Source organism: Lutra lutra, chromosome 18 (genome assembly GCF_902655055.1).
Source record: "Lutra lutra chromosome 18, mLutLut1.2, whole genome shotgun sequence".
Taxonomy (NCBI): Eukaryota; Metazoa; Chordata; class Mammalia; order Carnivora; family Mustelidae; genus Lutra; species Lutra lutra.
In genome coordinates, this window is record NC_062295.1 from 528,354 (window position 1) to 541,197 (window position 12,844).

General features: G+C 65.5%; 2 protein-coding genes and 1 non-coding gene across 3 annotated transcripts; 1 reads left to right on the plus strand and 2 right to left on the minus strand.

The window, feature by feature from the left end:
* The first annotated feature begins 85 nt into the window (after positions 1-85).
* Positions 86-4,253, plus strand: WFIKKN1 (WAP, follistatin/kazal, immunoglobulin, kunitz and netrin domain containing 1). The gene is given in 4 exon segments (XM_047713841.1): positions 86-1,993; positions 1,996-2,030; positions 2,693-3,020; positions 3,023-4,253. Coding segments are annotated over 4 exon segments (1,650 nt in total). The 5' UTR covers positions 86-1,860; the 3' UTR covers positions 4,177-4,253.
* A 380-nt stretch (positions 4,254-4,633) lies between these two features.
* METTL26 (methyltransferase like 26) lies at positions 4,634-6,393 on the minus strand. The gene is made up of 6 exons (XM_047714059.1): positions 6,098-6,393; positions 5,817-5,979; positions 5,576-5,635; positions 5,119-5,186; positions 4,936-5,014; positions 4,634-4,860 (listed from the first exon to the last, which is right to left on the minus strand). The coding sequence occupies exons 1-6, from the start codon at positions 6,292-6,294 to the stop codon at positions 4,813-4,815; spliced, it is 615 nt and encodes a 204-aa protein (XP_047570015.1). The 5' UTR covers positions 6,295-6,393; the 3' UTR covers positions 4,634-4,812.
* A 345-nt stretch (positions 6,394-6,738) lies between these two features.
* TRNAG-CCC (transfer RNA glycine (anticodon CCC)) lies at positions 6,739-6,809 on the minus strand. Its single transcript has one exon. It is a non-coding gene; the product is annotated as a tRNA-Gly (tRNA).
* Positions 6,810-12,844: the final 6,035 nt, after the last annotated feature.

Consider the following 12,844-nt stretch of genomic DNA (forward strand, 5'->3'; position numbering starts at 1 on the left):
GAGGTGACGCGGGGACCCCTGCCTCCGGGGCCTGGCCTCACCGGCTGCTCCCAGTCTGGGCTGTGCAGGCAAGCCCGGGCTGCATAGCTCTTGGGGAGCCCGACAGGCAGTCCTCTGCACTCTGGAGGGGCACCTGGGACGCCCGAGCCCCCCCCCCCCCAGATTGTGGAGGTGGGGCCTAATTGCGAAGTTGGTTCTGCTGCCACAGGGTGGTGGGCCCAGAGGACTTGGGGGGTTGCCGCCTGCCGGACCCAGACCTGGGCCTGGGTGGGAAAAGCCGCCCGCTGACGGGGTGTGCGAGGCTCCGTCCTTGGGGTGTGGCGGGTGCTGTGAGGTGGGGAACCCCCTTCTGAAGGAGCCTCTCCACCCCACGCCCGCCCACACTCCGGAGCCAGGCCTCTGGGCAGCTTTGAGGGACTGTCCTGGATCTGGAACCCACCGCGCCCCGGCCCCCTTGGTATGCGTCCTCCGTATCCGGGACATCTCTTGTCCCACTCTGGCCACACTCGGCTTTACTACCCTGCTTCCCAGGTCAGAAGGTTCAGATGCAGGACCCTGGGACGTGCTGGTCGCCGAGCAGATGCTCTCCAGCCCCAGGCACCTGGGAAGGGTGTGGTAAGGGCAGATCCCGGGGCTCAGTCCTGCTGCTGCCTAGATTTCCTGCCTGCCCATGCCAAGGGGGGCTTCCATCCCCACCCCCGCCCAGGGAGGGCTCCTCCCAGGGCTTGCCCAGGGTGCTGTTTAGATGACCTTGGTCTCAGCGCTGTGTGGCGTGGGCCTTCAGCTTACCGAAATTCAGTCGGGCCGAGTAAACCACAGGTCCTTGGTCCCACCAGCCCCATCTCCGGTGTTTGCTGCCTGTGCGATGGGCGGCCTGTCCCGGCCAGTGCGGTTTCCTCCCTGCTGAGCGCCCTGGGACTTCACATCTTTGGGACATGCCTGGACCGGGAGCCGTGCAGGGTGCCGCCCTGGAAACGCAGAGAGTCCTGCCTTGTGTAGGCCCCCCCCAACCCTCATGTTCCCCCATCAGCCGGGGTCACCCGAGGCCCTCCCCACTAGCAGAAAGGGTTTCATTGTGACCCCAAGACCTGCTGGCAGGTCGTAACCCTGAGAAGGGCCCGGAGAAGGTTGTGAGATTTTTCTTGAGGAACAATGTCTGCTGCTTATGGCTGCGGGGCCGACGCCCACCAGCCTCCGTCTTGCCGGACACGATGAATCTCAGGCTGGTCTGGACCTGCTTTGGGGGAGATCCAGCCCCAGGACGGCTGGGGCAGGTTGGGGAGCCAGCAGGGGTCGGCCGGCCCAGCCCCCTCCTCTGACCTGGACTGGGCAGGTCTGAGAGGAGCTTTGATCCCCCCGCCCTTCCATCCCCAGCCCAGGGCCTAGAGGGAGGAGGGGCTCCAATTACAGAGGCCCCTCCCCTCCCCTTCCCTCCCCTCCCCCGCTGAGCCGGCCCTTCTCTGGCCCTTCTCCGCCCCTCCGTGACCCTCGTGGCCAGTGTCTTCCGTGCTCCCGGGCCTCGGCCCCTCCCCAGCCCTCCTCCCCTCCCCACCCCCTGCCCTGTGCTGACCACAGAGGGGCCAGGCAGGGGAGGGGCCGGCGCCACACACACAGACTCGGAGCTGGGAGAGGCCGCGAACCTACCCAGCCCCTACCCAGCCCCTCACACTGGGAGACGAAGCCTCTGCTGTGGGCTCGGACCCTGGAGGCCAAGGGGGGAACCCTGGGGACCAGGCGGGGGCCCCAGGGCAGGGGCAGCGACCACAGGCCCAGAGAGGTAGATGCCTTCATTCGGGAGGCTAGGCAGCGCCTGAGGAGGGACTGGTGGTCACATCCCCCACCCCCTGGCCCGCGGTCCCCATGCTGGCGCCGAGGCCACTCCTACTGCTGCTCCTCATGGTCGGGCTGACCCTGGGGGCCAGCCTGCCGCCGGCACCCCGAAGCCATCCAGGCGTGTGCCCCAACCAGCTCAGCCCCAGCCTGTGGGTGGACGCCCGAGCACCTGTGAGCGTGAGTGCGTCGGGGACCAGGTAAGCACAGGCACCGTGCTCAGCAGCCCTGCAGGAGCATCAGACACCATGGGGGACTCGGGGCACCTCGGAGGCTTCATGAGTCTAGGGGAACCCCAGGCCTTGCCCGCAGGGGGACCCCAGCAGCTGCCCTGTGCCCCCATTTCTGGGAGTCGGCTGCCTCCTCAGGCCCCCCATAGTCCCGCAGCTGGGGTTTTAGGCTGTTCCGCATATGTGGGTCCCAGGGAACACCCCCAGTCTTTGCCTTCATGTGTCGCTCCCCAAACCTGCCTACCCCCACTCTGGGAACGGCTGTTCTCAAGGCCAGCAAGGTTGAAAGGTGGGAGCCCCACGTGGACATCTGCCCTGCAGCGCCCCCTTGCAGCAGTGGCCTTGAACACGTTGTCCATGTGCCGCCGCCCCCCCCCAACACCCGGGGCCTTGGTCTCCTTGGGTGCCATGACACCCGCTCCGGGGGGTGAGGACCCGAGGATCCGGCGGGCTTCGATGACGCGACACAGCGGACAGTCTGAGGGTGCAGAGCACGGGAAGGACGCGTCGGCCGTGTGCCGAGCTTTCCGCGGGGTGGGCGGCTGGCTGGGGAGTGGCGGCGGCAGCTCAGCTCCCCTGCACGGCCAAGGGGCGGAGTGGGGACACCCGCTGAGCTGCTCCCCACCCCCCAGGACTGTGCGGCCCACGAGAAGTGCTGCGCCAACGTGTGCGGGCTGCAGAGCTGCGTGGCTGCGCGCTTCCCCGCCGCCGGCCCGGCCGCGCCCCCGCCGCCCGCCTCGTGCGAGGGCTTCCCCTGCCCTCAGCAGGGCTCCGCCTGCCACCTATGGGACGGGCAGCCGGCGTGCCGCTGCCGCGACCGCTGCGAGAGGGAGCCCAGCTTCACCTGCGCCTCGGACGGCCTCACCTACTACAACCGCTGCTACATGGACGCCGAGGCCTGCCGGCGCGGGCTGCGGCTGCACGTGGTGCCCTGCAAGCGCACGCGAGGCTGGCCACCTGCCAGCCGGGGCCGCCGGACCCCACGGCCCGCCCCACGCCCGGCCACGCGCCCATGCCGCCCGCGCTCTACAGCAGCCCCGCGCCGCAGGCCGTGTTCGTGGGTGGCACCGCCAGCCTGCACTGCGATGTCGGCGGCCGCCCGCCGCCCGCGGTGACCTGGGAGAAGCAGAGTGACCAGCGGGAGACCCTGATCATGCGGCCGGACCAGATGTACGGCAATGTGGTGGTCACTAGCATCGGGCAGCTGGTGCTTTACAACGCGCGGCTGGAGGACGCGGGCCTCTACACCTGCACCGCCCGCAACGCCGCTGGCCTGCTACGCGCCGACTTCCCGCTGTCTGTGCTCCGGCGGGGCTCGGCTGGGGACGGGGACGAGGCGCGTGCCCCCGCCGGCCCCGCCGAGTGCCTGCCTGACCCACAGGCCTGCGGCAGCGCACCCTCCAGCCTCGTGCTCTGGCACTTCGACCCCCAGCGGGGTGGCTGCATGACCTTCCCCGCCTGCAGCTGCGAGGGCGGCAGCCGGGGCTTCGAGAGCTACGAGGCGTGCCAGCAGGCCTGCGCCAAGGGCCCCGGCGACGCGTGTGTGCTGCCAGCCGTGCAGGGGCGTTGCCAGGGCTGGGAGCCGCGCTGGGCCTACAGCCCGCTGCTGCAGCAGTGCCACCCCTTCCTGTATGGCGGCTGCGAGGGCAACGGCAACAACTTCGAGAGCCGCGCCAGCTGCGAGGACGCCTGCCCCGTGCCACGCACGCCGCCCTGCCGGGCCTGCCGCCTGCGGAGCAAGCTGGTGCTGAGCCTGTGCCGCAGTGACTTTGCCATCGTGGGGCGGCTCACCGAGCTGCTGGAGGAGCCCGAGGCTGGGGGCGGCAGCATTGCCCGCGTCGCCCTGGACGAGGTACTCAAGGACGACAAGATGGGCCTCCGGTTCCTGGGCACCAGGTACCTGGAGGTGACACTGAGCGGCATGGACTGGGCCTGCCCCTGCCCTAACGTGACGGCTGGCGACGGCCCGCTGGTCATCATGGGGGAGGTGCGAGACGGTGTGGCCGTGCTGGACGCCGGCAGCTATGTCCGGGCCGCAAGCGAGAAGCGCGTCAAGAAGATCTCGGAGCTGCTGGAGAAGAATGCCTGCGAGCTGCTGAACCGCTTCCAGGACTGACCCCACCCACACTGCCCCCCCTCACCCCGGTCTGCCCACCCTGCCTTCCTGCCCCATGGAATAAAAGCCAGCGTTTCCCCAAAGCTTGTGGACTACAGAGGCTGGACCTCCTGGGGGACCCTTAGCTGGTATCCCGCTACCCCCACTGGAGCGTGGGCTGCGCTGCAAGCGTGCTCCTTGCAGCCTCCCATTTCCCTGCAGGGGCACGAGCTGTGACCAGCCTGAGATGGGCACTTGCTCCTGTCGCGGGGAAACTCAGCAGCCAGCTCAACCCACAGGGCCCCGAGTTCTCCCTCCCTCCCCTGTGCCCTCAGCAGAGCAGCACAGTCCAGGAGGCCCCCAAGCCTTGACCCCACAGGCCAGACCCTTCTGTCACTAGTGCAGACCCCTTCAAGACACCGCCCGCCCACTGAGCGCCCCCCAGAGTGGTCCCACGAGGCCTGGGTGACACCAGCAGTGAGCAGCAGAAAACACTTTATTCCCAGGTTCTAAGCAGCCTTGTGGCCATCAGCCAAGAGCCTCCAGAGTGGGCAAGGCCAGTCCTCATGGCCCAGCCCTGGGAGGCAGGGGCTGGCATCTGGGTTTGGTCCAGAAGGGGTCTTGGTGGAGACACAAACATGCGAGAACAGGAGAGAGTTACTCTTTCCGGAATATCAGGCACTTGTTGTTGGCCGGCATGTCCACCTAGGGGAGAGGGGTTGGCTGGAGCGCTGACCTGGCCCCCGGGGAAGTCCCATGTCCCCAGCCCTTCCCACGTACCATCCTCTCCAGCAGCAGGCCACTGGCTTGGCCCAGGTCCTCCAGGAGGGCTGTGTCCCGCAGCCCCCACTCAGGGTTCCTGCAGTGAGGAGGAAGTGGACAAGAAGGTAGAGTTGTGGCTGGGGTGGTCGCCCAGCCCCCCTGTCCCCCCAGCCAGCCGCCCTCTCCCGATCCAGCTCTGACCTGCATCTAAGAGTTAGATCAAAATCCACGTTACTCTGCGGAGTGATCTTCCCATTGATGGCATAAGGCTGCGGAGAGGGGGACACGGCTCTGCCCGCCACCCACAGACGGGGTCAGCCATGCCTCCGTCGACGCACAGGCAGTCTTGCACGCTGGCACCCAGAGAATGAAAAGGACGCACCCCTCCCTGCCCCCAAGATGGGGGACAGCTGAGGACCAGCTGGTGAGCTGGGCGGGGGTGGGGGGGGGGTTGCAGGGAGACTGGCAGGTGACCAGGAGCGTGTTCAAGAAGGAAGACTCTGGGTGCCGTTTAATGATGGTGGGTTGTCAGGGGACAAGGCAACTAAAAATACTGACACCAAGAGAAGGGAGTGCGGAAAATAGGACACAGCCAGCACTGGCTGGGAACAGGGCCGCCCTGCCAGGGGAGGCCGTGGCCCCCGACGGAAGCACTCACCCCATAGGTGATGAGCAGCGCCTTGGGTTTGAGCAGGTGTCCGGCTGCTCTGAAGAGCCCCTGGGGAGTGAGGATGCGGGGGTCAGTGAGGGGCTTTCTCAGCCCGGCCCCGCAGGAGCCCGGGGCTAGAGGCCCCAGTGCCCCCGCTGGGCTGTGGGGCAGACCTGCCGCCCCGCGATGCCCCGCACCGAGAGGGGGGCCCCGCGGCGCCGGTGGGCGGCTCGCCCGCGCGCCCACAGACCTCCGTGCAGCTCAGGGGGCTGATGTGGATCATGTTGATGCACAGCAGCAGGTCCAGCGACTGCGGCAGGATCCCGCCCCAGTGCTCCCAGTCCCAGGTGACGTCCAGGTACAGCGGGGCCTTCACGTTCGACAGCCCCTGCGCCTGCGTGGTGGCCGAGATGCTGTAGGAGGGCAGCGCACGGTCGCGGGGAGCCTGGCAGCGGGACGGGCCCCGCTCCGCCGGCCCCCGCTCCGCCCCCTCAGCGGCCGGGGTCCCGCCTTCCCCGCGCCCCGCCGCACCTGTCCAGGCAGCGCTGGTCCACGTCGGACGGCTGCCACTCGGCGTGGGGGAAGGCCCGCGCGAAGTGAGCCGTGTGCTGGCCCGAGCCCGAGGCCACCTCGAGCACGCGGACGCCGCGCTGGGCCGGGTCCATGTACTGCCGCAGCACGCGCAGGATGGGCTCCTTGTTCCGCTCGGCCGCCGCCGCCACCAGCATCGCAGCAGCTCAGCCGGCCCGCCGGTAGCCGCAGTCCGCAGCCGCCAGACCCACCGGGCGCCGTAGCCCGACGCCGCGCGGCCCGCCGGGAGTTGTAGTCCGGCGCCGCGCGGCCCGCCGGGAGTGGTAGTCCGGCTCCGCGAGACCGGCTGGGACTTTAAGGGCCCGCAGCTGCAGGAGGCGCCCCGCACCGGGAGCGGCAAACGCGGCGGGGGCACCTGTCGCTTGAGTTGGGGGTCGCCGGCTTACAGGTGACCGGCAACTCAGTAGCCAGGGGCCCGCGGCCGCTCCGGCATTTTCATTTTCCCAGCGCTTGTCACTCTAGAGTTCTCTGAAATTGCCTCGTCCGGGTTGCTGCGCAGCGGGTGTTCCCTCGCTTCCGGTTTTCTTTCCTGTCGGAAGCGCTGCGTTAGCGAGCGGGGGAAGAAAAGGGGAAGACAGAGCTGCGCCGCCCGGGAATCGAACCCGGGTCGCAAGAATGGGAATCTTGCATGATACCACTACACCAGCGGCGCCGCCGGCTCGGAGCGCGTCCGCCAGCCTTAGGAGTTTGTGACGCAGCGTCTGCGCTCAGAGCGGGACTCGCGCAGCGGAGAGGCCGGCCCCGGCGCCTCCCAGCCGGCAGGCGCTGTGCTGCGAGCGCTCGGACCGAGGGGTCCGCGGGAAGTGGGGCGCGGGAGGCTCCGATGTCGCTTCGTTCTCCCCCCAGCGCGAGAGCGAACGGAGCGGGACTAAGGGACGCGGGCGGGGGCCGCGATTGACGCCGGCGCCGCTCAGGGCTTTCCCGTGTCGCCGAGACGACCAGCGCCCGCCCCGGGGGCGCGGACGCCGTGAGGGGGTGGGTGACCCCCGAATCCAGCCGGAGCCTTCCCAGTGCCGTCCGGGCGCGCTTCCCCGGCTGCTTCCCCGGGCCGCGTCCGCAGCGGGCCCGCTTCTTTCCGTGGCCCGCGCGGGTTTGCACGAGAGCGACCCCCACCGCAACGTCCCTCCGGCCAGGGCTCGGGAGGTGACCCCAACCCCGGCTTTAGCCTGGCGTTGTCGTGGAGGGGCCGGGCTGTGGGTCGGTCCGGCGGGGAGCGCGGGCTCGCCGCCCAGGGTGGGGAGTGGTGTCGCGCCGTCGGGGCTGGACAGGCCCTGGGGCGGGGGCTCACTCGGGCCGGCAGCCCCAGGGCATCCTGCTCGCGACCACCCTTCCTTCCCTCGACGATCCAGCTCCCAGCCCAGGGCCTCCGCCGCCCGGTTTGTGGGCTGCGCCGGGCGTTCTGTCCCCTTTCATGGTGGGCCGAGAGGAGCAGCCGCGGGGGCCCCTGACCAGCCCCGGCGCGCCTCACCCGGCTTCACACACCCAGGGGACCCGAGCAGCTTGGGGGCTGGTGGCCGAGGGCCCGACGTGTGATTAGAAGGCTGGAGACCGGGCCCATCACCCACGAGCGACGAGCCCATCGGCCCCGAGCCCCCTAAGAATCCGAAATGAAGGGGTGCGGGAGCCTCCGGGCACACGGGGGTGCCGGCTGCAGGGGACAGGGCCAGGAAGCTCCGTGCTCCTTCCACACACCCGCCCGCCCTGTGGGTGTCTTCCTTCGGCTGTTCCCCAGGCCTGTCCTTACGATGAACCAGTAACCGGGAGTGAGGTGTTTCCCTGAGTTCTGTGAGCCGTTCTAGCAAATTATGGCTGGACAAGGGGGTCTGGAACCCTGACTTGCAGCTGGTGACAGCCTGGACGTGGGGGCGGTCTCGTGGGACCCAGCTGGCAGCCTGGGGAGGGGGTCTGCACTCATACCCAGCAGCTAGGTCAGAATTGAGTTAAGCTGTAGGACACTTTGGCATTTTCCTTTACACCAGGTGTTCTGTAAGAGGCAAGAAACCAGACTGACCAGTCTCCCTCCTTCTTCCAGGTCGTATGGCCCAGCTTCAGAAGCAGCCCGAATGCCCAGCCATGTCTTCCATTTAACAGCACTTGACCTTAGGTTGCTATCTGACGTAGGAAAGACGTTAGGGTTCGAAGCCAACAGCCAAGAAAGAATCCTGAGACATCTTTGGTGAAAAAATGTTTTATTAAAGCACAGGAACAGGGGACCCATGGACAGAAAGATCCGCACCGGGGTCATGATGAGTGGCCCATTGTATACTTTTTTTTTTTTTTTTTTTTTAAGCTTTATTTGGCAGACGGAGAGAGAGAGCACAAGTCGGGGGGAATAGCAGGCAGAAGGAGGGAGAAGCAGGCTCCCCGCCAGGCAGGCCCGATGCCGGGCTCGATCCCAGGACCCCAGGGCCATGACCTGAGCTGAAGGCAAGGACTTAACCCACTGAGCCCCCCTATTACATACTTTCATGTTGGAAGGGGGTTACGGAGAGCATATGAAAGCAAGCTTTCCAGGACCTTGAGGGTGCTAGCTCTTGTCAGGAAAGGGTCATTTATTACCGTCTAATAAAACCTGAGTCATGAGACTCTTCAGGTGTGTGTCGCAGTGGGCCACATGCTTGGGGCCCACTGTATCTCAGGGGTAGAGATAAAGGGAGTTTCTATCCAAGTACTAACCAGGCCCGACCCCGCTTAGCTTCCGAGATGAGACAAGATGAGGGGGTTTCAAGGTGGTAGGGCCGCAGACTAAAGGGAGTTTCCAAAGGAATTTTTATATGTTAAAGTAGACTTACGGGATCCTGGCAGTGGGGAGGGCGGTTCAGCTAGGACTGCCTTTTGTCCTTAGCAAAGTGTCAACATCGTGGGCAGTTGGGGCCCTAGAGGAAGGTCACTGCCTGCTTCAAGGACTTGTCAATGGGCTGCAGGTAGTTAAGGAAATGTAATCATTTCTATGCTGCCTTTGCACCTGCCACATTTGTCCCCCTGGGATGGACGCTGTGCGAGATACCCCCTTGTACTCCGTGGCCTATGCTGCAGTGTGTGTGAGTGTGAGTATGTGCACACATGTGTGAATGCCTGTGTATACACGTTTGAACACACATTTTCTGGAAAGTCATGGTTGTGTGTCAGACTCCGGGAGAGTCCCGGACCCGCAGTGAATGCTGAAGAGTGGACCCCTGGATATGTCTGTCCCCGTCCATGGCCTATGCCTGGTGGGGCCTCCTAGGATTTTGTCTCCTGAGGTGGAGTCCAGCTCCTGGGCAGCCCTCTTGAGCTTGCCACCCGCTGTGTGACGCCAGCACGGGCCACCTTTCGCGGTGAGCGTTTACATGCACGATGCAATCTCTATTGCGTAGGAAGCCACGAGCAGATAGACAGGAGGCCCTGATGGGGGTGCAGGCTTTCTCCCCAGCCCTTCACCAGGCCCCGGGCACGTCCCTTCCCATCCCTTCAGACAGCACCACTTGCCCTGATACACGGGCTTCCTAGAGCGGCTGTAACAAATGACCCCCAACTCCGAGGCTTCAAACAACAGATGTTTATCCTCCCATCCTTCTGGAGGCCAGAAGTCTGAGATAAAGATGGTCTGCCCCTCCAGAGGCCCTCCGGGAAGATGGTTTCTCACCGTTTCCAGCTGCCGGGGGCTGCGGCCACTCTCCCCCCACCTTCACCTAATCTCTCCCTGGTGTCTACACGCTCCTCTCCTTCCTCCCAAAGAGACACGTGACTGGATTTAGGGCCCATCCTGATCCAGGATGGCCTTGTCTTGAAACCTTGGCGAACTTCTATCTGCAAAGACCTTTATTCCAATAAGGTCACATTCTGAGGTTCCCAGGAGACGCAGCTTTTGGGGGACACCACTCAACCCCCTGCACTTAGGTCTGGGAATGGCCAAGCAATCCCCAACACGGGGCAGTGGACACAGGAGCGCCCACAGTGCCTTTCTGGGGGGCTGCCCATCGTCCACTCTGCATTGGAGAGGGCGGAGGTTTCTGATGGAGAAAGTTTCTGAGAATGACTGAAAACCTCCTTCTCTTTCAGATAAAGTTTTTTTTTTTTTTAAAGATTTTATTTATTTATTTGACAGAGATCACAAGTAGACGGAGAGGCAGGCAGAGAGAGAGAGAGAGAGGGAAGCAGGCTCCCTGCTGAGCAGAGAGCCCGATGCGGGACTCGATCCAGGACCCTGAGATCATGACCCGAGCCGAAGGCAGCGGCTTAACCCACTGAGCCACCCAGGCGCCCCCAGATAAAGTTTTAGTATTGTATTTAGAATCTTTGAAAGAAAACTATTTGCTTTTCTTACCACAAGTGGGATCTGTGAGGTAAAGGCCTTGTCTTACCCTGATAGCCAACTTTTATCTGTGAGTGGATGAGGCCCCTTCGTCCCGCACCACTGGCTTAGGGGACAGGTTCCCAACCTCCCCAATCACGGGGAAGGTGACCGCCCCTCCCTGCAGAGGCCTCCCAGCCGACCCGCCTTCCAGGCAAGGTCAGTGAGGCTGGGACCAGAACTCTGAGCTCCCCAGGTCTCCAGGTCCCATACCCATCCCCCATCCATCCCCCCCCCCCCCCCCCCCCCCGGCATTGCGTGCCCTGGAGCAGTGAGGCTGGCAAGGCCCCTCTGGGGAGACAGCCCCCCAACAGGTACAGGAGAGCTTCACTGCCTGCCCCCCACCACCTGGCCTTCCTCCTCCTCCATCTACCTGGGGGACCACTGGGCTCTCCCTCACGCCCCCGCCCCTCCCTGCTGCCCCTGTACCTTCTCCCCTGTCACCTGTCAGGATCATTTCTGCTCAGCTCTTCTCCCCAGAGCTTTGAGGTTTCTGGACCCAACCTTTGACCTCAAACAAGGCCTGTGGGCAGGGCTTGGCGGTCAGGGCCTCCAAGCCTTGGTTTTCAGATGGCTTAAGCAAATGCTAGGCCTGTCTGCCCATCAGGAGGAGAGGGCCTTGTCGGTGCAGGCCTGAGGAGTGTGCCCGAGGAGGGACTTTCAGCGTCTGGGTCCACTTGGGGGCCCATGCTCCCCACACCAGGGCCTGGCTTCCTGTGTCAGGAACACAGCCACCCCCTCACCGTGTGCTGTCTCCCCAGCATGTGAGTGAGCAGTGTGCTCAAGGCCGGGCAAGCCAGCACCCGTGGTGTGTGGGACCATGCTGGCCTTGACTCTGCTTGGGGGGGGTGGGGAACAAGGGACAGACACTGCAGGGGTGCACGGTGGGGGGCTGGGCAGGGACCCATTTGCCTTGGGGAGGGAGGGGCATGCTCATGCGGGGGGGGGGGGAATCCCTGTCTCCCCTCTGAGGATCACAGGCCTGACCCAGCCCAGCTCAGCCTGGGGAGGAGAAAGCGGGGGGGGGGGGGGGGGGGGGGGGGGGGGGGGCGGCGTGTTGTTGGGCAGGGACCTAAGCTTCCCTAGGAGCACCTGAGCAGTCTGGCTCCCTCCAGCAGTCACAACAGCACGGGGGGGGGGGGGGGGGGGGGGGGGGGGACCACAGCTGGGAAGGGACACTGCACAGAGCAGGTGGGAGGGAGTTCCTCCTGCTGTCACTCCCCCACACACCCCAACAGGTGCTGCCCCCCACCACTCTCAAGGTTGTGCTCTCTGCCTGGTGGAGAGGCTTCAGGTCTGCTCCCAAAGTGAGGTGTGGGGGACGCTGATGAAACCTCATGGCCTGCTAAGTCCTATTGCCTCTTGGGGCGGCAGCTCCCCGACAAGGCCCCGGTGCCTGCTGGACTGGGCATCCTCAAATATTTGTGGAGCAGCGTGTGAGCCCTGCCGCGTCCATACACGCCTCCGGGCAGATTCCAAGACAACTCTGCAGAGTCTTTTCTCCACTGGGGGGGGATGCTAAGGGTTGAACTCAGCCACAGGGAGGACAGGGGAGCCTCATGTGGAGCCCTCCAAGTGGTGAGGCCCACAGACCCCAGAGTGGGCAGCTTCCTCTCCCCTAGCCCTGAGGCAGCCCGGCAGCTGGGAGAAGGGGCACTTCTGTGTAATTCTAGGAAGGAACCCTGAGGGCATTCCAGGCAGGCCGCCTGGGTCATGCGGGGTCAGGGAGGTAACTGCTCCCCTCCAGGGGGATGAAACAGGAAAACGGGCACCCTGACAGGCCCGCCTTCCCCTGCGCAAGATCCCGCCCCCACGCTGCTCCTAGACTGAATGGGGCCTCCCGTCCCCGGAGCTGGGGTGCGCCTTGGCAAGGGAGGCCTCGTCAGGGACCAGAGTGCACCCACTATTCCTGTCCCGCGGGGTGGAAAGGAGATTCCCAGGGAGGCAAGTTTCTGCCCAAACCCATTTCTGGTCTCTGGCCCTCAGCCCCAAAGCCCAGGCCAAGAAATGACCCTCACGCTGGCCCGGGCCCACCCAGGCACCTTGGCTGGAGCTTCCCACCGAGTGGGCACTACTTTGCTTCCAGGGTCCGCACAGAGCGCCCCCTAGCGCCTGTCCACGACCCCCCGCCCCCGCGGCTCACCTGGCCTTCCGGCGGTGGAAGGCCGTCCTAGGCCCCAGGACGCTTCCTCTGCCTTGGCCTTGGGCCATGTGGGTGGGGGCGCCCGTGGCGGCGCGCCGCGACCAGCCTCCCCCCCACCCCCCGGCCGGAGCGCCGCCTCCGCCGCGTGCCCGAGGCCGGCCGGGGACGCGCGGGCCCTTTAAGGGCCGGGGGCGTGTAGCGGCCCGCCCCC

Excerpts from the sequence above, each read along its gene's own strand:
- METTL26 (XM_047714059.1), bottom strand. The coding sequence starts at position 6,294 with ATGCTGGTGGCGGCGGCGGCCGAGCGGAACAAGGAGCCCATCCTGCGC. Across the intron at positions 5,636-5,816 it reads GCCCCCTGAGCTGCACGGAG|GGGCTCTTCAGAGCAGCCGG; the intron begins GTCTGTGGGCGC and ends CTCACTCCCCAG. Across the intron at positions 5,015-5,118 it reads GATCTAACTCTTAGATGCAG|GAACCCTGAGTGGGGGCTGC; the intron begins GTCAGAGCTGGA and ends TCCTCACTGCAG.